This window comes from Pagrus major, chromosome 4 (assembly GCF_040436345.1).
Source record: "Pagrus major chromosome 4, Pma_NU_1.0".
In the NCBI taxonomy this organism is placed as follows: Eukaryota; Metazoa; Chordata; class Actinopteri; order Spariformes; family Sparidae; genus Pagrus; species Pagrus major.
In genome coordinates, this window is record NC_133218.1 from 15,424,865 (window position 1) to 15,450,609 (window position 25,745).

The 25,745-nt window shown below is 40.5% G+C and overlaps 1 protein-coding gene across 2 annotated transcripts in view; it reads left to right on the plus strand.

Moving 5' to 3' along the window:
* lrp4 (low density lipoprotein receptor-related protein 4) overlaps nt 1-25,745 on the plus strand; it is a 117,652-nt gene that overhangs the window by 61,884 nt on the left and 30,023 nt on the right. For both annotated transcript variants that reach the window (XM_073464103.1, XM_073464104.1), the window contains exons 3-9: nt 10,352-10,468; nt 17,849-17,962; nt 18,061-18,177; nt 19,710-19,838; nt 23,892-24,011; nt 24,380-24,505; nt 25,611-25,736. In XM_073464103.1, coding sequence (XP_073320204.1) covers nt 10,352-10,468; nt 17,849-17,962; nt 18,061-18,177; nt 19,710-19,838; nt 23,892-24,011; nt 24,380-24,505; nt 25,611-25,736 — 849 coding nt within the window. The remainder of the gene's footprint in view (nt 1-10,351; nt 10,469-17,848; nt 17,963-18,060; nt 18,178-19,709; nt 19,839-23,891; nt 24,012-24,379; nt 24,506-25,610; nt 25,737-25,745) is intronic.

The following is a 25,745-nucleotide window of genomic DNA, read 5'->3' on the forward strand; positions in this document are numbered from 1 at the left end:
TTGAGGGCAGAGAAACAGACAGAAATAAGAAGAGAGACAAAGAGCTTGTTGGGTCTGGGGCCTGGCTTGAGTAGGTTTTCAAATGCATTCTGTGTGCAAATCAGGCACAACAGAGGTGATGGATCAAGATTTTAAAGAGCTATGTGGATTGTTTTTTTTAAACATTATTATTATTATGTATTGAATATATTTCATAATTATTGTCAAATGAATTCTTTTGACACTTTATGGACTCAACAGATTTATCTATTGTTACCTCCGCCAAGAAGGTTATGTTTTTTCCTATGTCCAGTGTTGGTTGGTTGGTTTGTCACAGGATTACACAAAAAAACTACTGAACTGATTTCCACAAAACTTAAGTTGAGGGCGGGTCTCAGCCCTGAATAGACCCAATTAATTTATGATGCTGATCCAGATAAAGGGATGGATCCTGCAATTTCTCACTTTTATTAACATTGTGAAATAAGGCTTTTTTCCTGACATTCTCATATATTTCTCATGGAATAATACAATGGATCAATGGATCTTGATGTAAAAATCTGTCATATTTAGGTGGCGGTATCTGTGAGTGAGTACAATTTGATGCGGTTCCAAAAAAAAATCTAGATCTAGAGGATTTAAATATGTTTTATTTGATATAGGCTTGATTGAAGTACATGTGACTGTTGAGCCATGGCAGAGTATTCTAGTTGAAATAATTGTTAGTTTTACCCCTAAACCAAGGTAGAAAAGATTGGTTGGTGTGCTACGGTACATGTTAGAGGTGTAATCTTTTATATTTCCCACTCCATCATTGTCCTTCTACCAGTTTTCACTCCTATCGTCATCTGCCGTCGGCTTAAACTTGAACGAAATAGGTCATGGAGACACTGTACAGCAGTTAATGCTTCTTTTTAGCAGGACTTTGCAGACTTTATTAAGGTAGCAGTCATTTGGTTCTCTGTTTTGACAGTTGCAAGGTAGAATTTGCAGGCAAAACAGTGTATTGCTAAAACGACAACCCTGTGTCGTTTCTGGAGACTCAGCGTTTTGACCCCCATTGCACCTACGCAGTGGTGTCATTTGTTTTTGTGAATGCAACTTAAACCGTCTGTTTTACGTCCAAATCTGACCCACTGGCAAGTTCCAGTTGTTCTCAGCAGTGGTTTCAGTTGCACATGGTCACCATATCTGTATCTCAGAATCGATGTTGGTCTGATTTAAAAGTGTATAAGAAAATTTATCATTGAACAGGAATGAGGTTAAGCAGCATATGTGAATCAGGGACGTAAAAAAATTGCAAAATACTGCTGCTGCATTTTGGCTACATTTTGGGTTTGCGCCAAACACTAAGGGAGACGAAGAAGAAACTGGATAAAACTGTGATTTAGGTGAAGAACGTGGCAGCAAGAGCTGATTCTTCTTAGAATCAATCACTCGCTAACTGCTTAGGGGATGAGTGTGTCAGGCGCTTTTGCTTTACTTTCCTCCATTTCTTCATCGCCGTAATTTATAGTCATTTATCTACTGTCACTATTTCAGATGTTTTGACAGGCAGACAAAATAAACAATCTGCAGACATCGCCTAAGGCTTTGGTGGTTGTGGTTTTCACTTGTCATTGCATATGATATTTTGAAGGCTAAATAATTAATGAACTAATTGAAAATAATGATTGATAGATTGGTTTGTTGCAGCTCTAGACATGACGGCACTTTTTTATTTTTTAGAAACAACTCTTGCCAGGTGGTGCCATTGTTGAAATAACAGATTAAATTGGCATGGTAACAAGGCCTGGGGTTGATTTTCTGTTTGCAATTCAGTCAGCCTGCTTGCTCGGTGCTGACACAGTTTATCTGCTTTCTCAGCCTGATATTAAATGAATTAACTTCTAGGACATTTGGTGGCTTGTTGATCATATCACTCACAATTGCAGAATGCAGGTTAAATGTTGACATTGTTGAAGTCGAAGAATGCATTCATAACTCAAAGTCACATAACCAGACAGACAACTGCAGCTGTGTTTGCTTTGGTTGAATCAGTTTTGTGTGCCAGATTGCACCTGTGTGTGTGCATGTTTTTAACCTGCCTGAACTCCTCTCACACTGTCCTATTATCTGAAATCAAAGCAACACTGACACACAGAGTCAATGTCTTTGTCCAGCTGGTGGATCAAGGATGGTTGCTTTGATCCAGAGCGAGATATCTGGACAACTTCTGGGCAGATTATTGAATAATTTGGGCTAAATGTGGTGAATCTGATCTTTAATCTAGCACACCAATCAGGCCACAGCCTCCACAGGTTCACAAAATATATAGACATCTTAAGGATATGCAAACATGGAATTTACTGAGCACCTTCATGATCCAAAAGTGATTCTGATTTTTATAACCATTTCCTGTGGTGCCACCATGGGAACAAACCTTTTATTGATAGTCTCTCTTATTGGAAAGACATCACAGCCAATAATGGATGCTAAGTTGACTTTAAATGTCTACTATTGTCTGTAAAAAGAACATAAATTAATATTAATGTGGGATTTATGAGTTCATTGTGGTTTTGAGAGTTTTCTTACAGGATATGTGTTTTCTTCAGTCTTTTTCAAATTCTGACTCACGACTGTCTCTTAACCTCTTATGAAGCATCTTCCATTTGTTGTTGGTTTTTTGTAAACCCGCATTGTGGAACTTTTGTTCACCCCCTAATGCCAGTCAGCGTAATTAGACTACACTGTCGGATGTGTTTATGATACCAAAGGTTGCACCATACTCCTAGTTGCTGTAGCCGACTCCATCTCAGCTGTTGCTTCCCCCTTCAGCTGTGGCAAACCAACCGTTGCTGGCTGCCTTTTAAAAGTATCACTACGATGCTACAGATACCAGATATAAAAACTCTGGTATACTGCAAAACACAGAGAGATTTACCTGGCCATGATTAGAAGTGGGGAAATTTCTCAATTATAAGATGCATCGCGATGTGGACGTGGAAGATTCTTCATCGATTCAGAGATGGAGCATAATCGAGAGTCTGTCGCTTATGTTGATTGTTGACTGTCCGGCCTCAGCTGACAATAAAATTACATCGCGACGTTGCTCCCATGCTTTGAAATGTGGGTGGACATTAAGCTAACATTACTTATGTAGGAGGCATGTCGGAGGGAGGCAGAGATCATCTGTGAGTGTTTTTTAAAAAACAAAAAAAGAAAATTGGACAGTATTTTTTTGAACGGACATCTCGGGGCACATTTTATGAACTTGCTGGGAAGCACTAACTGGACAAGACCCACGCTGAACCTGACTTCTGCCTCACAACAATTACTAAGTGAAAATAATATTATTGTAGTACAAACGTGAAAGGCACTGCAGATGGACAGATGTTTTGTTTTTGTAATATTTATGTACTGAAAAGATGCAGCTTTTACTTTCTGAATAAAAGGGGAATTTAAATGATGAAAAAGTAGCCATGTGCAGTAATATAGATCATTGAGGATTCCATACACTGAGATGCATTGCGATGCATCCAGAATTGTTTTGCGTTTGAATCATTGACAGCTGAATCGTAATTGAATCGCGAGGCCCGTTAAATTAAATGGACAGTCATTTGTTTGTAAAAGTCCTGCACTTGAGTCTTTAAGCCCTCTTGTTGACTACTATGCTCTTATCCTGTTTTTATACCTGCAAAACTAATTATCCTTGTCCAGTAAACTGTCAAGTAGCTCAAGTATAATCTATCTAAAGAGATGAATTACCTGCTTCAGGTGGGTGTCCAAAGAACAGGCACGATAAAATTAGAGAAATTATTACTTCATTCAGCCAGTGACAGATGATCATAATAGTCTTATAATGTCATCATTAGACCGCATTAAAGTATTTCCTGTCATTCAGCCTCTTAAGAAGAAAATATGTGGGTTGTCTGAATGACAGCACTCGAGTGTTTCTCACTGGTGTCGAGGACTCAGCAGAGATTTGTCATAGCAACAAGCAAATGTTTCTACATTAATCTGCCTTGATGGATAATAAAATATCATGTGATGACGGGGTCATGGCAAACCTTACACACTGAGGCATGACTGCAGTTCAGTCAGTACAAGTACAAGTTTTTTATTTTTATATTTTATTTTTTGGGGGGGTTTGTGTTAGTGGAGAATTTGTTTTTTTTATATAACTTTTTCCTTCAACCTTTCTATTAGAGAAATATCATACTTTTTTACTTCACTACATTTATTTGACAGCTATAGTAGGAAGGTTTTACTCACAAATCAGATGATTAGATTATAAAAGTCATAATAAGTTGTCATTATAGATAAAACTACCCACAGTAAGGTGGATCAGATTGGTACTCTGAATTGACCCAATCTGCATAAGGGGTACTTTTGGTTTTGATCCTTATGTTCATTTTGCTGCCAAATGTTTGAGTGCAGGACTTGTAACGGAATATTTTACATGCTGGCGAAGTTATTGTGCTAAAATATAGGATTCAGATACTTTGTCCATCACTGTAGTTGATAATTTTTCAATCTTTGTGCTCTTTGGTTTCTACAAAACAGACAGTGATAAATAAGTAAATATAAAGCTGGATAAACTATTAAAACACTTTATAATGAGGTGATAGAGATTAGTGTCAGCCTCAGCCAGCTAGTTAACATAACTCTGCAGAGAGTTTTTTGACAAGTCTGTGAATGCAGAATGGCGTTGCAGCTGAGACGAGGCAGGAGGTCTGTTTACTGAAGAGGTGGAGGAGGACGCAGAGAGCCCATCATACAGGCCGCTGCCGGACACATTGCCAAGAAAAACTCTGCTGGCAGCGCCACTCCGCTCTGACAGACTGAAATATGCGCTGGCTACCGACCAGAGCTGCCTAGAATCAGATAAGCCGCCTGTGTCGGGACCGGCTAAGAGAGGAAAATAAAGAGGAGAGGCTGACACGGATGAGAGGGACAGAGAGGATTAATTTGAGTTGGATACCTCCACATTCTGAAAAATAATACATTATCTAATACCATACAGACCATTTTAGAGTCATTTTTCCATGTAATGATGGGGATCTAGTAATATACATTGCTTGTTTTCCTAAACCAAATTGGATTTCATGGCCCCTAACAGTTAATCGTCCACTCTGATGTTACCCATTTTATCAATATCTTCTACCAGAAATGTGTTGTTTTTTCCTCCTGCTTAAAACTACAAGAAGAAAGGTATGTGTTAGATGGTGACACATGAGTGGATTTTCACTCATGTTCACAGCAATCATTTTGATGTGATGCCCTCACCATCCTCTCACTTCTTGCATGTATACCATGAGTGGTCAATCCAGTACAATACACACGTCAAACACCAGTCAGGTGGCTTTATCAAACCAGCCACCAAAGCCGACAGGGTGAATAAAAAAGAATAATATAAGAAGACATAATGACTAACATTATTTTTAAAATAACAAAATTAGTGTTTATAACAAATTAACTGCATTTTTATAGGTAAAACCTGACCTAATAATGCTTCTTTTGACCTTTTTCTCCTGTTCTGTTCCTGTCAAGTGATGAATAGTGAACCTGACTCCCATCTCATGGGAATCCCACAGGAATCCCATGACCCACAGGTTTCTCGAAAAAATATCATCCTCCAGTGTGTTTTTGTCTGTGTATAATAGGTACTCGCTGTCAGACATGGAGTCAGATATAATAAAACTAGACATAGATCTCCCCTGCAAATAACTGTTTCCAGTGGAGACGACAGTAATCTGGAGGTGAACCGACCTGTTTTGGACTGAAAGAGAAAACCCTTATTAAAGCTCCTCGGATGAAATATTCTCGTTAGACTTGCAGACTCCTCCATCGCTCTCTGGAGTCCACATCTGTTTTTCACTCAGGGTGTCCTCTCTCTTTCCTTCATTCTCATTCTCTTTCTCTTTGGTCTGTCCATCCTCCCATCTGTTGAGCCAGTGTGATGAGCACTGTTTAGGCAGATATATTGGTCCCATTAGAGCCACTTGATTCAGCTGCTCTATAGTAAAGGGGAGGCCATTAACTCTGCTGCTCAAGGCCACTTAAAGACGCACACATACATCTTCCTAAAGACATGAAACACACACACACCAGCAAATACAAGCCAGGTACGCACACATTGTTACTTTCAAATACAGGCAGTAAGCATACAAAATTGATGCCGGTCATTATTTTCAGCTGTTGAATGAAAAAAGAATACAGGATTGATGGGATTCTCATAAACAGCTCATTTTGGTTTCTTTTCTTGATGCATCAAGGTCTTACTTACTGCGGACTATATTGATCTGCAGCTTGTTGCAGCAGAAAACATCATCAACTTTTGAGTAGGTGGGGATAAATATACCTGTGTGAGAATCCTTTTACAGCACTGCTGAATGTTTTGCAATAAAACCAAATATGATGAGCCTTTAAAGGCCTTGATCACTCACATAACAAAATACATATTTTCCCACTTATCTCTAGAGGTATTAACAGCACTACAACATATCTTTCTGGAAGCAACTCCAGACTCACTACAGATTATACATCAAACTGTTATATTGGGCTCGAGGCAGAAATCTCACAGCAGGACAGAGGAGTCTGTACGTCTAACGAGAATATTTCACTTATGGGGCTCTAGTAAAGGTTTTCTCTTTCAGTCCAAAACCGGTCTGTTCACCTTCAGATTACCTTCATCTCTGCTGAAAACATTTGTGTGTCCATTTTTCATTCTTGGCTCCGTGTTTGATATTCGGAGATGGCTCTTAAAGCAACTTAAACAAACTATCTAAAGGCTATATAACACTAAGGGTAAAATGCAGTAACAGAATAAAAGTAGGTAAAAGAAATCAGCGTCATGTTTAATACACACAGGGCTTCAACAAACTGATTTGATTATTTGATATTCTATTGACTTGTCTTTAATCATTTTTTAGCTTGTTAAACGTCTAAAATAGGGCAAAATTACATCACAAATTATCAAGCTATGTCTTTTAGTTGCTGCATTTGTTTTGAACGATGTCTCACAACTAAATATGGCAGTGGGTTAAAGGGGTAGACTTCAGCTTCTACTGTGTGTGTGTGTGTGTGTGTGTGTGTGTTGCCTGTGGAATGCAAGTGGGAATTTTGTAGCTCGGATGAGAAAAACTCATTGGTGAAGGTCAGAGTGTGTGTGTCTGTGTGTGAGTTATCCACCTGGATCATTCTTGGCTGTGAATGAACAAGTCGACTGTGTTGTTACACTTCAGCATGTTTTAAACATGTTTCTAAAAAGTTTTGAAAATGAGTTGCACGTGTATCAACCGCGACTGTTATGTGAATATGCTCAGGAGGATGTGAGAACATTGCATAGTTAATGAAGCATCACAAGAGTAGTAAGTAGAGTAGAATGTCATGTGTTGTGCATCTGTTGTCAGTAGCTTGTGAGATATAACAACACTTTTGATGTGGTTTTACTTTGGCATAATCCTGTCAGCACTCTTACTTAAAATATCTACATCATCAATGTGTTGTCAACTTAAGCACACGGACTCAGCCCTTTTCTTTTAAGGTGGAATGCAACAAACAGCACGTGGTGGACAAAGTTAAGGAGGGCTGTTGTGAGTGTGTTAATTAATGTGTGTATGTGTGCATGTGTGTGTGCGTGTGTGTCAGCCTCAGAGGAATGCAGTGCTAGCGAGAAGAGCAGCGCTGAGCTGAGCAGAATCTGTGTGATAAGAGAGATCAAAGGGCCTAGAGACCTCATCAACCTTCTCAGCATGCTCCTTGCTGATCCACCTGATACCAGTATACAGGACCCACCCACAGCATGTCCGTGTGTGTCTGTGTGTGAGTAAGAGAGAGAGAGAGTATTTATTTGCATACATTTGGCATCTCCCACTATTTGTGCATCCAAACAATTCTGCTCTGCGGACGAGCGTGTGTTTGTTTAGCCTGTGCAGCAACGACTTGCTTGTGTGTGTGCATGCTCACATGTGTGTGTTAACGCCACGCTCCCTTTCTCTTCAGATAAGCTGAATTATTTATTGAAATGTTGAAAAGCAGCATTTTTCTCCTCTCTGCAGTTGAGGCCATAAATCTGCTGACACCCAGACAGAGATGCACCCTAAAAGCAGCAAACTGCTTTAGTTTGACAGAGAGAAGGTTCTGGATGGTGTGCAGGTGTCAGGACTCACAGGAGGTTTCACTAATGGATCTCTGTGACCCTAACTTCCTTTTCAGTTCAAGCTTCTGGCAAATATTGAACTCAAACCTTATTTTATTTTGGCTGAGCTTTGTCTCTTGAAAGTTAATCTTGTCAATTGATACACACCCTAGACCTTATGAGAATGGGTGAGAATCTTGACTGTGATAAGGAATGTATTCTAAACTTTAGGACTGCAATGAAAAAAAAATTCAGTCTGCGGATTATTATTATTTCTGATTTTTCTGTTTCACCCCCTCAAACACTTTTCTCTGCTTGTCAGTGTTTTAGTCAGACGTTGACTTTGATGAAGAACAGCAAATCAATCAACATCAAGTTATTTTTCAGTGAAGAGATTCTCTTTTTTGGATGCAGGGGTCAGTTTATATAGATCTGCTCTGACATTCAAAAGTTGAATGTTGGCTTAATCCTTGAGCTAATGTTGCTAATTTATGTTATTGGAACATTGAATCTAGAAGGTACATTTTAATCAATTTGCAAATATTGTTTATTGCTGATTTTCTTCAGACGTTTGACTAAACTTCAAAAATACATAGGTGCTTAATTTCTTTCTGTGTTGGATAATGACTCTCAAGCATCTTTCATGTCTCGATACGTTTTCACACCATTTTGAAATGAATTAAAGCCGGTGGCTGCCTGAAAGCAAATAAATTAAGAAAGTGAGGTTATTAATCAGTTGTTTGCAGAGATGCATTGTATTAAATTTGAGCCAAACCCCCAGTATGTTCGTGTCATTTAGGCAGAGTTCATCAGAAGGTGAAAAGAATGAGGGATTGAAGAGGAGAGCCACTGGGCAAGTGACAGAGTTATGTTTGCTCATGTCTTTGCCTCTCTTTCTTTGTGTTGCTCTCTGAATAATGTAATATCATGCAGGGGTATGTGGGTCAGTGGGGCTTTACTTCCCCTGGAGACCAGAGCCACACCCAGACACACGCACACACACTCACATGCACTTACTTAATTCACTCACTGATCCCCGTCTCGTCCGCCTGTCTGCCTCGCTGGTTAACTCACGGCGTGACGTCATACATTTTTCATAAAGTCTGTGTTGGTCCGTCAATACTTCATATCTGGTATTGACAGATGAGTGAGAGTCCACTGTAAGGAGTTGCTGCTCCCTCTCCTCTCCTCTCCTCTCCTCCCCCCCTTCCCTTCCCTTCCCCTCCCTCCATCCCTCTCTGGCCTGTAATTAAATTAGCTCTGTCTGCAGATGACAAAGGGCCAGTCATTCGGGCTCTGCTTAGATAGCAGAATGCGCTGAGCTGAGCTCAGTGCTGCTCTCTGGGTCTCAGGGTACGAAGGTGGCAGAGAGGAGGAATCTGGATGACCAGAGAACAGACAGAGGTTATAAAACTGTCTTTCAAACTGTGACCTTTACTGCAGCCAGCAGCCATGCAGCTTTATCTCTGCACTGGATTGACATCACATTTGATTGTGTTTACTTTCTTTAGTACACGTTGATTCAGGGCTTGCTGATTATTTTTTCTATAAATCAATTTGTGGTGAATGTTTGTAAGTAGTGAAAAATGCCAATCACAACTTCCCAGAGTCCACGTTGTCATGTTTAAATAGCTTGTTTTATCCATACTAAGTCCAAAAAAGATGCTTAGAGTAATATCACAGATGGTGATGAAATATTCACATTTCAGAATCTGAAGCCACTGAATTTTTTTAATTTTTATGATTATATATCAGAGCCTCATGTTGAGCAGACACCAATAAAAATCCTGGATGGATGCAATACATGTTCTTCTCACCCTATAAACTCTCATGCATCAATGAAGAATAACTTCTATTGATCTGATGTACGGAGAGATTTAAACTTCTAAAACTGATAAAACCAGCCGTGTCTCAGGGAAAATGTTCTCTCACATCAACACTGCAATCAAGCATCACTAAGGCCTGCAATGTGGTGTTAAACATTATAGGAACAATAATAAACAGGAATCCAGCAGAGAAATACAATTTAAGAGAATAAAGTAAAGAAAATTAATCTCCTCTCCTCTCCTCTCCTCTCCTCTCCTCTCCTCTCCTCTCCTCTCCTCTCCTCTCCTCTCCTCTCCTCTCCTCTCCTCTCCTCTCCTCTCCTCTCCTCTCCTCTCCTCTCCTCTCCTCTCCTCTCAGTTTGTTTGTTTGTTTGTTTGTCTTCTGCTGCTGACAGACTTGTTCTCTGGCTTTGTTTGTTTACAGTGCTTCCCACCTGCTCGCCGCTGGACTTCCACTGTGACAACGGCAAATGTATCCGTCGCTCCTGGGTGTGTGATGGTGACAACGACTGCGAGGACGACTCAGACGAGCAGGACTGTCGTAAGTGCACTTGAATCTTTCTTGCAGGCGCAAACAAACAAACAAACGGTGGCGGTCAAGTTGATATGCACCGTCACACACAAACACACTCCTGACCCGCTATGTAAGGCTCAGGGGGACAAGTTATTAAAGCGGACAGATGTTTGAGGCAGCCATGTGCAATGAGATGTTTGTTTTGAGTCTGAAGGAGTTGCTTGGCGGTTGCACTCACACACAAACACACACACTGTGGAGAGGTCAGCACTCCCACAGTCAACACTCTCTGACCTTTGCCCTTAGTTTATTCTGTTTCTTTCTTTGATTTGTGGACCTGTGTGTGTGTGTGTGTGTGTGTGTGTGTGTGTGTGTGTGTGTGTGTGTGTGTGTGTGTGTGTGTGTGTGTGTGTGTGTGTGTGTGTGTGTGTGTGTGTGTGTGTGTGTGTGTGTGTCCAAAATACCCCACAGCTGCTTGCCAGGCAGAATGTGGCCTGCAGTGGGTGTAGTACGTAGTGTCTGTTTCAACAGGCGTATTTATGTATCTATGCATTGCTCCCTTGTGGGTAGGTGGGTATATGTGTGCTGGTGTGTGCTCCTGTATTTCTATCTTTGTGAGGACCATTTTCAGTTTGTCAGTGAGGACTTTTCTGGAAAGGCAGAGCATTTTGTTAGTACATCAGTTCTTCAAATGGCTGTTTAAGGAGTTAATGCTGCATTCACATGATGTTGGCAGAATGGTAAGCACAGGAAAACATCCTGATATGCTAACCTGGACGTGTTCGTGTAGTGTTCTCAAGATGGTTAGGCCACTTTCAGATGGACATGAACCCTGCAAGAAAAAACACAGCTCTCTCATTCATTTGAATGTAGCTTGTGCAAACTGAACCTGGCTTATTTTTTTCTGCAATGCATTGACCAGCTTTCTGTTAGATGTACCATGTCATTTGAAAGGTGTATTTCTATAGTTTACATTGCCATTGTTGTGACGATATGATCATTTTCAGTTATAAAAAAACATTTGGACTGTTTTGGTGTCTGATAAGCATTTAAAAGCATTACTGTTTTGAACTTCCTAGCTTATACTTAAACAACAAACTAAATGAGCTACTTTTGCACATTGTTACACATGTGGAGAAAGGTTTGTTATAGTTAAAGCCAATCCAAAAAATTGATGACCTATGCAAACTGCTGTTGAGTTTAAAAAACTTGGGCTTTTTCCAGACAGAAAGGGTCTCAAGAAAACATGCCGATGCATTCTAGGAAATGCAGGATCAGCTGAGTATCAAAACTGATTAGCACAGAAAGTTGGCATCTAATGTGTGGTCAGATTTGTATTCATGTTTACTTACTTAGTCCCCTAACTTAATAGCAGTGCAATACTGTGTGTGTGTGTGTGTGTGTGTGTGTGTGTGTGTGTGTGTGTGTGTGTGTGTGTGTTGTTCCATTAGTCAGGGTGGAGTTAGTGGTGATATTCTCTGAAAGTCCACTTTTAGTCTCTATGTTTACCCATAATGACTCAGAAGGCTCCGCATGCGCAGACTGATCTGTTTTGGATGTATGCTGCATGCCAGTCGTTCCATCACACTGTCGGTGTCGGTTTGATGATTCAGTTTAATCACACTAACACTGTGCCGGGACAGGAATAGTTACAGGGAGTGACGTGTTCCTGATGGAGACAACACATGGCAGAAAGAGTCAGGCAGTGTCGTTTTAGTGACTTACTTTCATCTAAAGATCAATACAGGGTCTTTCTTTTTCCCCTCAGCGCTATAATTGTCTGTTTTGTTGTTTGGGATTGTTGATGTGATAGCAGTTTGCCCTTTATCTAGCTCATGGAAGCTTGGATCATTTGTTTAAAGTTATTTTTGAGCTAGAGCTTTGATAGGCCTCCTCACAAGTGCAGAAGAGAAAGTTAGTGCAGGAAGCTGATCAATACAGCAGATTTTGGTCATACACAGTGAAATAGTTTGGCTATTTGCGAAATATGCTTCTTTGCTTCTTTGACTTTGTATGCAACTCCTGTTTGTTTATCATTTGCCTTGCATATTGTCTTAACACTTAAGCAGTTGGCATGCTAAGAGGAGATTGGCCATTCATTTTGCTAGTCATGAGCTTATGCATCGGAAAAGTGAGCATTTTGACTTGCTGGAGATTCAAGGGGATCGTTCCAATTAATCCTGTGGTGCCCTTGAATATCTGTGCCAAACTCCACTGCGAGTATTTGTCGAGATATTTCACTCTGGAGCAAAGTGTTGTTCTGACGGACTGAATGATTTTTCCATCCATCAAGCCACAGTGCTGGTGGGCCTGACAATTAAGAAGACGGCCTCTTCAAACAATCTAATTCTTTTATTTAAATAGTAAAGTTGTATAAGAGGAGAGGAGGAAAATCTTGGTTTTGGTTCAAATAAGTACATTAATTACATTTCGAAAGTTGAGTTTTGTCCAGAAGTATGTAAGTATCAGTAAGCAAAGAACAAAGGATGATGATGGGATGGATTAGGTGTGTGTATGTACAGCAGGCACAGGTTGGTTCTTTCTCCTTTGAGTGATTTTTCTTATCAGTCTGTCATCGAGTGATTTCTCCTCCTCATCTCTTGACCCACATACTGTATCAGCAGCCAGACATTGAATCACTTCCTGATGGGGGGTCTGTCTGCTGCGAGCCAGCTATGAATTTTTCATCTCCATGCCCAGTAAATTTCCCTGCCTCCCCAAACTACTTATTATTTCATGCTTCTTTCTCTCTTTTCATTCTTTCACCCTGGTCTGTCTTACACCTCCCAATAAATTTTATTTCTCCCTGTGATGTACTGGTTTTATTTCATTATTTAGAGACGGGGAGACAATCCTCCACGCTTGGCTGGAACTGAAGCACTTGTCAAGATTGCAGACAAACACACAGACTTAGGTGTGTCTCGGTGTGGATGTGTGTTTGAACATGACAAATTCTGAATTTCGAAATTTCACCCCTCAAAAAAACATGACACTATTTCAACACACACACACACACACACACATACATACATATATATATATATATATATGCAGGGAGGCTGGTAATGACTCCCAGCACCCTTTGCCCTTTGACGTTTGGCTGCTGTGTGAATGATGAGCATCTTGAGGGCTTGTTGACCTCCGACCTCCCTCTGTTTACCTCACTGATGGGAGGGGAGGGGGAGCATGGGAGAGACCGAGAGAGGGAGACGATCAATAATTTTAGGTTGAATAATTGATTACTTGAGTGTATTTGTCAATAGTTAAATTACATTTTCATTTGGATCTACTGTTGGGCTTGTGTGGTTTAAATTATTTTCCTCTTGGAGGGAGGGGAGGGCATTCTGGCTTGTTGGAGATCGGTATGAGTGATAAATTGGCTGGGCTGATGTTTTGGTATATATTGGCTTAACACAGACACTTTGTATGGGAATAAACAATATGTTGACCAATTAGTTGTTAAAAATTGTAAGACAGAAATGCTGAAAATATGTTTGGGGTAGTTTATAAACAGTTATGTCAGCTGTCTTTACTCAAAGGGGCAATATTTAAGAATTTTAGTTGTAAACAAAAAATCAGAGTGTGACTTAATAACAGTTTTGACATTAAGATGTCTACGTATTGTGTTGCAGCTATATACTGAAGTTGGCATGGTAACCAGCTAGCCCTGCCCTGTCCCTGCCCAAAGGTCTTGTGCTAGCGGTGTAAACACTTACACTCGCAAGCTCCTAGTCCGAATTGCTAGCTAACTAGCTAAGGGCAGCTACAGGTAGCAGCAGTTTACTGTTAATCTGGTGATATGCAGCCCCCGATTTATTTTCAATATAAATTTGACAGGTGGCCAATTCTTACATATGGCACGTTCAATTTCAATACTATAACTTACTCGGTCAAACAGCAGAGATCACCTGTTCTGCTCAGTGTATAGCCTGGTCTCATTTTTTTAAGAACTAATTGATGATGAGGGGTGGGGGTATTCAGTTGGTTGTAATCAGCAACCTCACTATTAGATGCCACAAAATCCTACACTCTGATCATATTAGAGATCCTTATGAAAATTCTTGTCTTTGTTATGGGTGTTTTGTGAAACCCCAAGCATCTTTTTCTGCATTATGTTCTTTAATGGAACATAATATCCTCGCATATCAGCCATTATATATGCTGAGACGATATATCTGTGATAGGCCAATATTGTCTGATAATATCGGCTGAGCATTATATTGGTCAGGCTCTAGTTACTACTGTTTGTAAAGCAACCTTCATTTTTTTTTTTCTTAAATTAGGTCATTCAATCAGATGTAACGTAGCCAAACCATCTGAATCATTAATGCAAGTAAACAAGGTTTCTTCATTGGCATGTAGAAATATCCACTATCCACAGAGGTCTAGACTCTGGGGCCTCATGTCATCTCAGAAACAGAGTGTCTCCAGCAGCTTTGACTTGTGCTGTGATGCTGCATCACACCTGAGAAAAGATGAAAAATCTCACTGAAATGAAGAAGAGCTTCATCTATGTCTTCGTCTGTCCCTCTCTTCTGTGGGCATCCTTCTGTTTCTGTCTCTCCTTATCTCTCTCTGTTTGTCTCAGCTGTCTAACACTTACACACAGCAGTGATAAATTATAGATTACCTCCTGCCAGGGGCCATCCATCATTGGTTCTCCTTGACGAACCTGTGTACTCGGGCCCCAGGCGAGCTTGCCTCGGCTCTGCCATCGATTGCGGTGGTAACAGTAGAAGGCAGTGTTTTGAAAATCCATTCAGTCTTCTATCAATGGAGGTGTGATTAAAGAGGCAAGGTGGAGGAGTTGTTTGGATAAATGAAAGGGTTTGGAAGTAAAACACTGTCAATGTCACAGTGCTGAAATTCACAGCAGGGGAGGGACTTCTGGCTAACTGCGTTGTCAGGGCTGTTGGGATGAATGACAAATGCGTCTTTTATCTCCAGACTCAAGGTCAACTGTCTAGTGAAACAACATGTCCTAATGTACAGCAGCCAGTATATTTAATTAAGACATCACGCAAGCTGCTGTCTTTAGTCAAACCCTTCTGAATTCAAACTGGTTAAGAATTTAAAGGAGCTGCAGATTTGTTAAGAAATCTCCTTTTTCACTTTATGGATTCCTCAAAATGACATTTGAACAGCAAACTTTGGACCTACTCATCCACAAAAATGCGCATTTACTGTATAGTGTTAAAAAATGGTGGACCAAGCAATGTAAAGAAAGGCGAAACACCTTTTGCATTTTTCGTGCAGCAGGTTTTAAAGCAGACCTATAATGCTTTTTCAGTTGTTTCCTTTCCTTTAGTGTTTTATGTATTATTTTGTGCCTGTAAAAGGTCTTTAAAACAAAAGCTCCCCTCTCCCACAGAGAACACTGAAACTCCTCGTCAATAGTCTCACCTTTAATTCTGTGACTTTGTGACATCACACTACTTCACTGACTCTTGCATTTGCATGATTTATGCTGGCTATATTATATCATATTATATTATATTATATTATATTATATATATATATATATTATAACGGCTATTTTGGCAAATAAGAAATTGATTTAGCACAGTTGCTTTGTTCTTGTTGTTGTTGGTGGTGCTGGGTCAGGCGTGTGTGAGCTGACCAATCAAAAGAGACTGAATATCAGAGAGGGGGGGCCTTAAAGAGACAGGAGCCAAAACAGAGCGTTTCAGACAGAGAGTACTGATGTGTTTTATTGAGGATTAAAGCATGTAAACCTATTCTAGTAGTAACACAAAATAAAATTATGAACCCTAAAATTAGCATAATATGTCTCCTTTAATGTCCACAGTAACTGATGTAGTCATAATGCCTCCGAATCAGCTAATGGTTGCACATCCAGCTCATGTTAAACGGGCATTAAAATAGTGCATGGCAAGATAGAGAATATTTACATCTATGTTAAGTCTGAAATGTTCTCCACAGTCATATTGTTGACAAATTTAAACACTTACATTTCGATCCTCATCCACACTTATATTAAGCCTCCTGTTTCTGCATGAGTCAGGAGGACTGTCTGTCCTGAGTCTGGTATTTTTTGTAGCCCATTTAATCCTGGAGTTTGGGATCAATACCAGGGTTGACAATTGAAAGTAAAGAAATCTTTTATGGATTAATAGGCTAACACCGACACATGTAGATTTTTTCAGCCAAGATCCTTCAAACATTTTTCTTAAAGACTTCTGATAGCTTACTGTACTGTGTTTGAATGTTTTTAAGGTGCCACTATGCTAGAACTGAAGTAGTTTGTACAAAGTGTCATCTGATCACATCTGAAGGCAATAGCACTCAAATGTGTTCGAAGTATTTAGACTCAAAGACAGGGTGTTCTGTTCTTTTCACACGAAAAGAGATGGAAGTAATTGTGTGAAAACTAAAGAGAGAGCTCTAGAGATAAGTTTGTACCCTGACTAATGTCTCATTTCAACACACTCGAAGTGCATGAAGTGGGTGTGAATTTCTGGAAGTTACAGAAACTGTCAGATGCAACTCCCTAAATTCACATATCAAAAAGGTGTGGGTGGAGGGGGTTTCAGACGGTGTTTGACCATCTGACAAGCACTTTGGTTGAAGCCTCCTGACACCCTACAGTTGAACTATAAACTACTTCTGACCAACTAGAAACCAGCCTTCCTGTGAGGGTCGAGGATTGAAACGGACAAAGTGTATTCAGCCCTATTTTGGTGAAACTATGAGTTAGTTTTTGGAACATTCAGATAATCAATGGAGAAGAGGAATGTGCTTAAGTTGTAGTCTGAGATATTTCTATGGATGTTTTTCATAATTTCCAACATGAAAGCTTGTCACTGTTGGCATCAATTGTAACCCACATATATTCAAGCTGTACACCCCGAGGAGTGAATCACCAAGTTTTTATAGCCACCCGTTAAGGTGGTTTGGTTGCAAATGTTTTTGTGGAGCATTTGTTACATGTCTTGGAAAAGTGCTGTGAAAATAAAGGTCTAATTACAGCAAATGTTTTCCCTCTGATCAGTGACCTTGAAGGAAGCCACACACACACTCAGTTTGACTTTATTCAGCCTTCCTCCTAACTGTGTTGCAGAAGCTGTCGATCAGACGTCTTTTGTGCTGAGATCGAACCACAGGATATTCAGTGTGTGAGTCTTTGAGCTCCAGACCTGCAGCCTCGGGAGAGTTCAGCTTGTTTACGGAGAGAAAAATCTGTGTTTGTTCTTCTCAGCTCTTTGCTCTGAGCCTGACATAAAAGGTCACGGTTTCCCTGGTGTCAGTGCAGCTGTTAATATGTCAGCAGAGCTCAGGGATGGCTGCTTCTTATCTAATTCTTGTACAGTAACTGCTCTTTGCTTTTGTTGTATGCTCATTATTTGTCCTCTGAAACCTATCTTCTTTTTCTTCTTCTCTCTGCAGCTCCCAGGGAGTGCGAGGAGGATGAGTTTCACTGCCAAAATGGCTACTGTATTCGCAGCCTCTGGCACTGTGATGGAGACAACGATTGCGGCGACAACAGTGATGAACAGTGTGGTGGGTACATACACATAATCACCAGAATGCAGACACATATACAATCACACTGTCATAATAATGACCTGTGAATTTGCTTGTAATTTTTTACACATCAGACATGCGCAAATGTTCGGACAAGGAGTTCCGCTGCACTGATGGCAGTTGCATTGCTGAGCACTGGTACTGTGATGGAGACACCGACTGCAAGGACGGATCAGATGAGGAAAACTGTCGTAAGTTATTCTGAATGTGTGTGTTAAAGAAAGACAATAAGAAACATGCTTCTCAATTTAAAGCAACCACACACATGGTAGTTTGTGTTGTGCATCGTTTTCCCTCTGTTTTGGGCCTTCCCCCGCATGGACCCAATATCATATAAAACATACAACATATTTTAAAATGCTTTTCTGAATGCATAGATATGAAAGCACCAGTAGGGTTTTATTTCTAGTCATAGTGAATTACCTCCCCCTAGCAGCTAGGTTCAGTTTAGGCACCTCCAGCATGGCTGATGGTACAGTACAGGTGTTGTAGTCAATTTTATGCCGTCATAAGGCTGCATGAACCTAAAACAATGTTTTAATCAATGGGTCCAATGTTTCCCCACAAATTATTATTAACTAGTAATATTGACACGCAATCCAGTTTTCTCACAACACAATGAGACATCACTACACTTCCTTTTGGAAAGAAAGAAAAAGCACTTTTGGAAGGGTGTGTCTTTCTCTAGGGAGACGTTATCAGCAGAGTGTCGACATAAAAATGTAATTTCATAATTGGGGTCAATTCAGATAATTTATTGGCTGCGGCTAAAATAATTCCACCAAAAGCCATTGCTGATGAGAAGCCTGCCAGCCCATGAATCAGTGTTTTTAGATGCACTTTAATGGCTAATAAGAGTTATGTAAATGAGAGACCCATCTTGTAAGAGAATCCTGGGCAACATTACTGAAAGTCAAACTGAAATTCAAAAACATAAATAAATAACAGCAGCCTAAAAAGATAAACAATTTCCAGTGCAACCAAATAAGATGAACAAAAAGCAAACTTCATGTTCGCTTGAACTCGCCTATTACTGTTGACTTTTTGAAGTGTACTGGGTAATGTGAAGCTGGGTTCTATGCTAATCAGCACCTGGTTATTTAAAGAAACAACTGATCAAGCAAAAATCAAATCTGATGAAGCAACATGCAAAACACTTTGTTTGTTCCTTTCGTCTCTAATCTGAGTTGTTAATATATAGTATCAGTCTTATGCTGGTCTGCACTGGAATAAGATCTTTTTGGCCAACTCTGGTTTACCCTGCACCAGCTGGCACCCAGGGTAGTAGCACTGCTATGGGTATCATTAGTTTTCTGAAATAAATGTCGCATGATTCTAAATAAATGAGTTCCCACTTCTGAACAGTATGTTAGTATGAAAAATTCATTCACTTTCTGCTCCATCACCAAAGAGTCTCTTTTCTCAATGCGACATCAGTCCGATCAAAAAACTCTTCAGGCTGCAGCATCATGATTAAAACTATGGCCACAAGAAGGGGAGCGATCTCGTTTGCTAAGGTCTTACAATAACCAGGTTACTGTAGAGCATGGAAACACATTCACTGAGCTGAGCTTCATCTTCATTTCATGTATAGTTTCTGACAGACTCGGCATAGAAGAGTCGAAACTTCAAAGAGCCTCAGACAGCTAACTGCTGCACCATTTTTTTTTTTCAGCATCAGCATCTGTTTAACACGTCTGTGTCTCTGTGTGTGTCTGTGCAGCCTCAGATGTGATGGCAGCCACCTGCAGCGTGGAAGAGTTCCAGTGTGCGTACGGCCGCTGTATCCTGGACATCTACCACTGTGACGGAGACGACGACTGTGGGGACTGGTCAGACGAGTCGGACTGCTGTAAGCTCCCCATCAATCACACACAAGCACACTTTTATTATTACAACAACTTACCGTTGACTCCAGGTGTTCTTAATCCTGAACCTCAAAGGAAAACCCTCCCCCCGTGTCATTAATCCACTGTTATGGTCCAGCTCTAGTTTTTCCTTTCACTTGTACTTGGCAAAAACCTTAAACTCGGCCAAACTTAATCTTTAATGCAAGCTCCATCTTAATTAAATTGCCTCACAAAAATGCCCTTACTTTGAAGAGCTAAAACAAAAACTTGGTAGAAATCAAATAACATAAACAAAACACATTGTTACAGTGGAGTGACTGATCCAGCCTGTCCTGCTGCTGCAGCGCTCACAATGAGCTGCTGTTATCTGTTTACACACGTTCACAGATAAACACACAAGAATAAGCTTCTCTGGGAAATCAGTCCTCTGTTATGCCGTTAGATTCTCTCCCTCTGGCAGACATCTTTCCTCTCTCCATCCTTTCTTCCTTTCACTCCCTCTGTCTGCATTACCCCAGTGGAATTGCTGCACATGTCTCAACACACCGAGTCATCCTCATGTCCTACAGCTTCCTGCACAAGTTCAACTGGAGTTAAAAGGTTCAACACAGGCTCATCTGAACAGGAAGATTTGGCTAACTGTCACACTAAATGAATACATTGACACTTACATTTTTCTACGGATGCACAGTATGGATTCTTCTTCTTCTTCTTCTTCTTCTTCTTCTTCTTCTTCTTCTTCTTCTTCCTCTTCCTCAATTGCAGATAATATAAATTTCCCCATATATTGGCCTAATCATTTTTCAGCCAGATTAATTGTTGAGACAAGGCAAGACAAACTTATTTAAGCAAACATTTTTAAATCCTATTTACAAAACAAAAAGCATAAATAAAGTAATAAATAGATTAGTCTGCAAGAAAAGCTCACAAACAACTGTAGTGTTAAATGACCGGTTGTTTCATCATAACATTTCATGTTTTAACTGTCAGCTGACGTCAGGTTGAGCTCAGGAACAGCTGCTGTAGTGCAGGCTGCCGCTCCACAGCATCTGTCAGAACTGGAAAAAGCACTCTCTCTGTTAGATCTTTTTTGTCACTGTAAGTCAGACACACATACACACACTCTGACGCACACACACACATACAGTGAATCCATGGTCCTGATTAACACAGACTATCATGTTTCGCGCTCCTCACTCCAGAGACGCTGCCTGCTGCTGGCAAATCTCTCAGCGTCTCCCTCCTTATTCTCCCATCTCTGATTTATCACGTTTGTTTCATTCACTCACTGTCTATAAGCACCCACCACATCTCTCTTTCTCACTCACACACACACTCACACACACTCATACACATGCACTCTCTCACACACACTCTCATGCACAGTGGTTTCCTCCTTTGATGTGTTTATCTGCAATGGGATAGGCACAGCTTCAAGGTTTTCTAACATCGTTTGGTCATGTTAGTTGACTGATCTGCTCTCTTTCTCTTTCTTCTCCTCCCACATCCAGGTTTTTTAATTGCTGCTTCGCTTCAGAGGTGTTAAACATTTTTTCGGGAGGAAAGTTGAGCTGGCATCAAAGCTTTATAAAAAAAAGAAGAAAAAGAGACAGGAGATTTCGTACATCTTAGAAATACTGAAAATAACTGCAGTGGAAACATTGCAGCACAAAGTTTTTGCGCTACATGTTTCACTTTTGGATCACAAACCAACAAGGTTAAAAGATCAATCTACATCCTGTCTGATGTACTGAAACCATCTGGGCCTAATGTCCCCTAACTGTTCATTTCCTGCTGTCCTCTACTTTTAAACTGCAGATCTATTTCTGTTCCACATTGTTTTTGACCAGCACGAGAGGGTTCAGTTTTATTGGTGTTCAAAATTGTAGTGAATTCCCTTTCATGAAGCGTTTAAAATAGTCGGAAGACATCTTAGCTTTCTGAAACACACAGATAGTTTGTGGACACACACGTGCACACACACACACACACATACACACACACACGCACACACACACTCACACACACACAGAGGAGGCATTCCTCAGAGGCATAAGACAGCCCATCCTCAGACGGCATTCCTTGGCATCGACTCTCCAGACGCATGAAGGGCGCTTTGTTAGAGAAGAAGCCTCTCTCTCTCTCTCTCTCTTAAGCACACACACACACACACACAGACACACACACACACACACACACACACACACACACTCTTCTTTCTTTCTGTCTCTGTCACTGCCTAATGTGAGTGCACGCATACACACACAAATATAACAACACTCACACTTCCATGCCTTGTTACCACTTGCGAACACTGATACTGCTTTTGGCTGCATAGCTGAGCAGATGAAAGAGTATAGTCGGTATGTTTGTCTGTGTGTGTGTGTGTGTGTGTGAGAGAGAGAGAGACAAGGAGAGAGATAAAGAGTGGATGACTCATTGAATGTGTGTGGGCGTCAGTGTGTTCGTCTCTCCCTCTCCCTCCCTCTCTCTCTCTCTCCCTCCCTCTCTCTCTCCCTCTCTCTCTCTCTCTCTCTCCCCCTCTCTCTCTCCCTCTCTCTCTGTGGGAGAGCCACCTGCTGTTTTGATCATCTCTCTCATCCCTCGCCCAGCTGATAAGCTTGCATGGGGATGCTTGAAGCTCCACAACATCTCCTCTTTTTTTGCCTTTCTTCCCCTGCATTCCCTCGCTTGTCATTTTGTCCCTGCCTTATCTCACGCCCACTGTCGCTTTGATGGCAGCCGACTCGTGCTGTCAGGAGGGAACATGTCAGAGAAATACACACATACACACTCACACACACACTCGGGATTTAAGATGCTTATGTTTGATTCAGCTTTAATCTTCTCGTCCACCTCCGTCCTCATCTGCTGCCAGTTTGAGCTTCACTTTGATCTGATCACATGTAGAGATGTGGTGGGAGAATTAAAGGTGAGACAGCTATGATCTGTGGTTAGAGAGGATCATAAGGCAGCCAAACTAAACAGAAACAATTTATGTTTATAAGGAAAGAGAATATGACTGGTATGAAACACTGAATCTCTGCCTTTTTGCTCTTTTCTTTTTAACTTCAGGAACTTTCATGGACAGCATTCAGAAAGGAAACAAAGAATTTCACTGATTATTCACTGATTTTAACTTATTATTACTCCATATAGTCTTAACAGTATTACTTCTTCTCTATGCATATAACAATAAAGCTTTCAATCTTGTATTAGAGGACTTCACAGGTCAGTAGTTTGGATATCCTGCCTGAATCCTATTTTGATTAATTATTTTCCAAACAAAGATGGATAGATACTTGATCTGAATTAACCGCATAATACTCAGTCATAATCCACAATGGTCAACCCAAACATACCCAAACAGAGACAGAAGACCAACAACCACAGCAGCTCAATGCTCCACCAATTAACATAACTGATACAACGGGACACTACCTGACCCAGTCGGACTGGATTTAATTCAGACACAGCACAGGACTGAGGTCTCATTCATCAGGACCTGAGAGGAACCACGAAGACCTCTGTCCCAATCCTTATTCAGATTTAAAACGGAAACTCTCAACTTTTTGAAATGTTTTGCTTCCTATCTCCTAAAATGATGTGATGCCCACTCCTAACCCACTTCCACTGCTGTATATTACCTATTTCAGTTTGTAAGAATGCAATATATAATAATAAAACTATCAGCAGGGCTACAACTAATAACTAATAATAGTCTTTAATTTGACTTCTCTCCACTATTTGTCAGACTAATTAGTTATTTGTTTAGTCTACAAAAGTTCGGAATAGTGATAATACCCATCGCAGCTTGTTGGACCTACAGTCTGAAAAAATTTTCAATTTACAATAATAATAATGTAAAACAGAGAAAACTGCTCTGGTTGACATGTTTCTGATGTCATTCTATGTGTGTGTGTGTGTGTGTGTGTGTGTGTGTGTGTGTGTGTGTGTGTGTGTGTGTGTGTGTGTGTGTGTGTGTGTGTGTGTGTGTGTGTGTGTGTGTGTGTGTGTGTGTGTGTGTGTGTGTGTGTGTGTGTGTGTGTGTGTAGCTTCCCACCAGCCGTGCAGATCAGTTGAATTCATGTGCAGCAGCGGGATGTGCATCAATGCTGGCTGGAGGTGTGACGGCGAATACGACTGTGACGACCAATCAGACGAGAAGAACTGCAGTGAGTAGCTGCTTTCATCAAAATTACCGAACAGACCTTGTTACAGTTCCCTGTATAGGGTTGTGTATCTAAACATAGGTTTATTTTATCTGTATTTATGCAGCTGTTCATGTCAGTGTCATTCTTTTTTCTGACTTCTTTCTAGTGATGGAAAAACAAAACTCAGAATAATCTAAAATCAGCTGATCTAAGAATTAATACATTTCTCTGTGTGTGTGTGTGTGTGTGTGTGTATGTGTATGTGTATGTGTATGTGTATGTGTATGTGTATGTGTATATGTGTATGTGTATGTGTATGTGTATGTGTATGTGTATGTGTATGTGTATGTGTATGTGTGTGTGTGTGTGTGTGTGTGTGTGTCCTGCAGCCACGTCCATGTGCACGGCCGAACAGTTCCGCTGTGGAACCGGACGCTGCGTCCGGTTGTCATGGAGATGCGATGGTGAGGACGATTGCTCCGACCACAGCGATGAAGAGGGCTGTGAGAAAACTGGTAAGACCGTGGTTTGTTGTCTTGTTTTTAGAGGCTAAATATAACATGAGCTTCAATTGTAGTCATGACAACAGCTCAGAACAGCCCTCCTCTACTGACAAACTCACTTTTTTTCTGCTGAGAAACACAGTTGCTTTCAAACAATAGACTGATCTGTTTGGCAGTTCCTTCACTGCTGGGAAAAGTAACCTGTGGACAAAGCACTGAAACTGGCCTCTATATTGAGATAGACAGAACAACGTGAAGGCAACAGAGAAAAGAGGAAGATAGAAAGTTTTTACTTTATTTTTGTATACAATCAACCTATACCCTGCGCCGTGTTGTAAAGGAGTTCCACATCACTTTGCACAAACCTCTTGATCCCTGAATTTTCCCTTAACTTCCCAGCTCAATATACATTTGTATTCAGTCCATACAACAATCTTAACTATTTATTTCTGAGATTTCGTTCTCTACTGACTTGTTGCAGCACTTCAATCATTGCTAATGAAATATTCAAATTCATGATGTCGTTTTTATGGCTGCACATTTGCATCATTTCAGAATGTCTTTTGCATCATTTGACCATTTCATTTTAGTTCGACCTTGACATTTTAGTCAAGAGGAGTTTCCATGAGACTGTAAAATAAGCTGTTCATCAGGAGTTACACATAATGATGGACTCAGGTGGTAAAAGAGAGTTAATAGAAAATCAAAAATCAAACGGCTTTCATTAACATCAGTGTTTTCATGGTGTGTCATGTATGAGTAACAACAGTTTGAAAGTGAAGTGCAGAGTGGGAGACAAAGAGTTGTTGCTGTTCATACTATCTGTGTGTGGGACTGAAGTAAGAGGGGGCAGAGTGTGGAGACAGTCGATTCAGACTCGATGTTGGACCAGTTCCAACTGTTGTCTGAATGGTCCTCTAAGGGGTAAAGTCAGGGGTTTTGATGTGGATAAAATCTATGACTATACACATAGTACTACACATAATCAATATTTCATTATGTTACAATTGTAACATAATGAAAAACATGTCAAAGACTAAGGACTATTACAACCAGAGATATTGAAGTTAACAGAGCTTTGTTGTCTCATGGGATTTATCACCATGTCACCCCACAGAGAGTCCTCCATGTGCTCCTGACCAGTTCCAATGTGGGAATGGGCGCTGTATCGGTCAGAGGAAGGTGTGTAACGAGGTCAACGACTGCGGAGACGGGACTGACGAACACCCACACCATGACTGCCGTGAGTTGA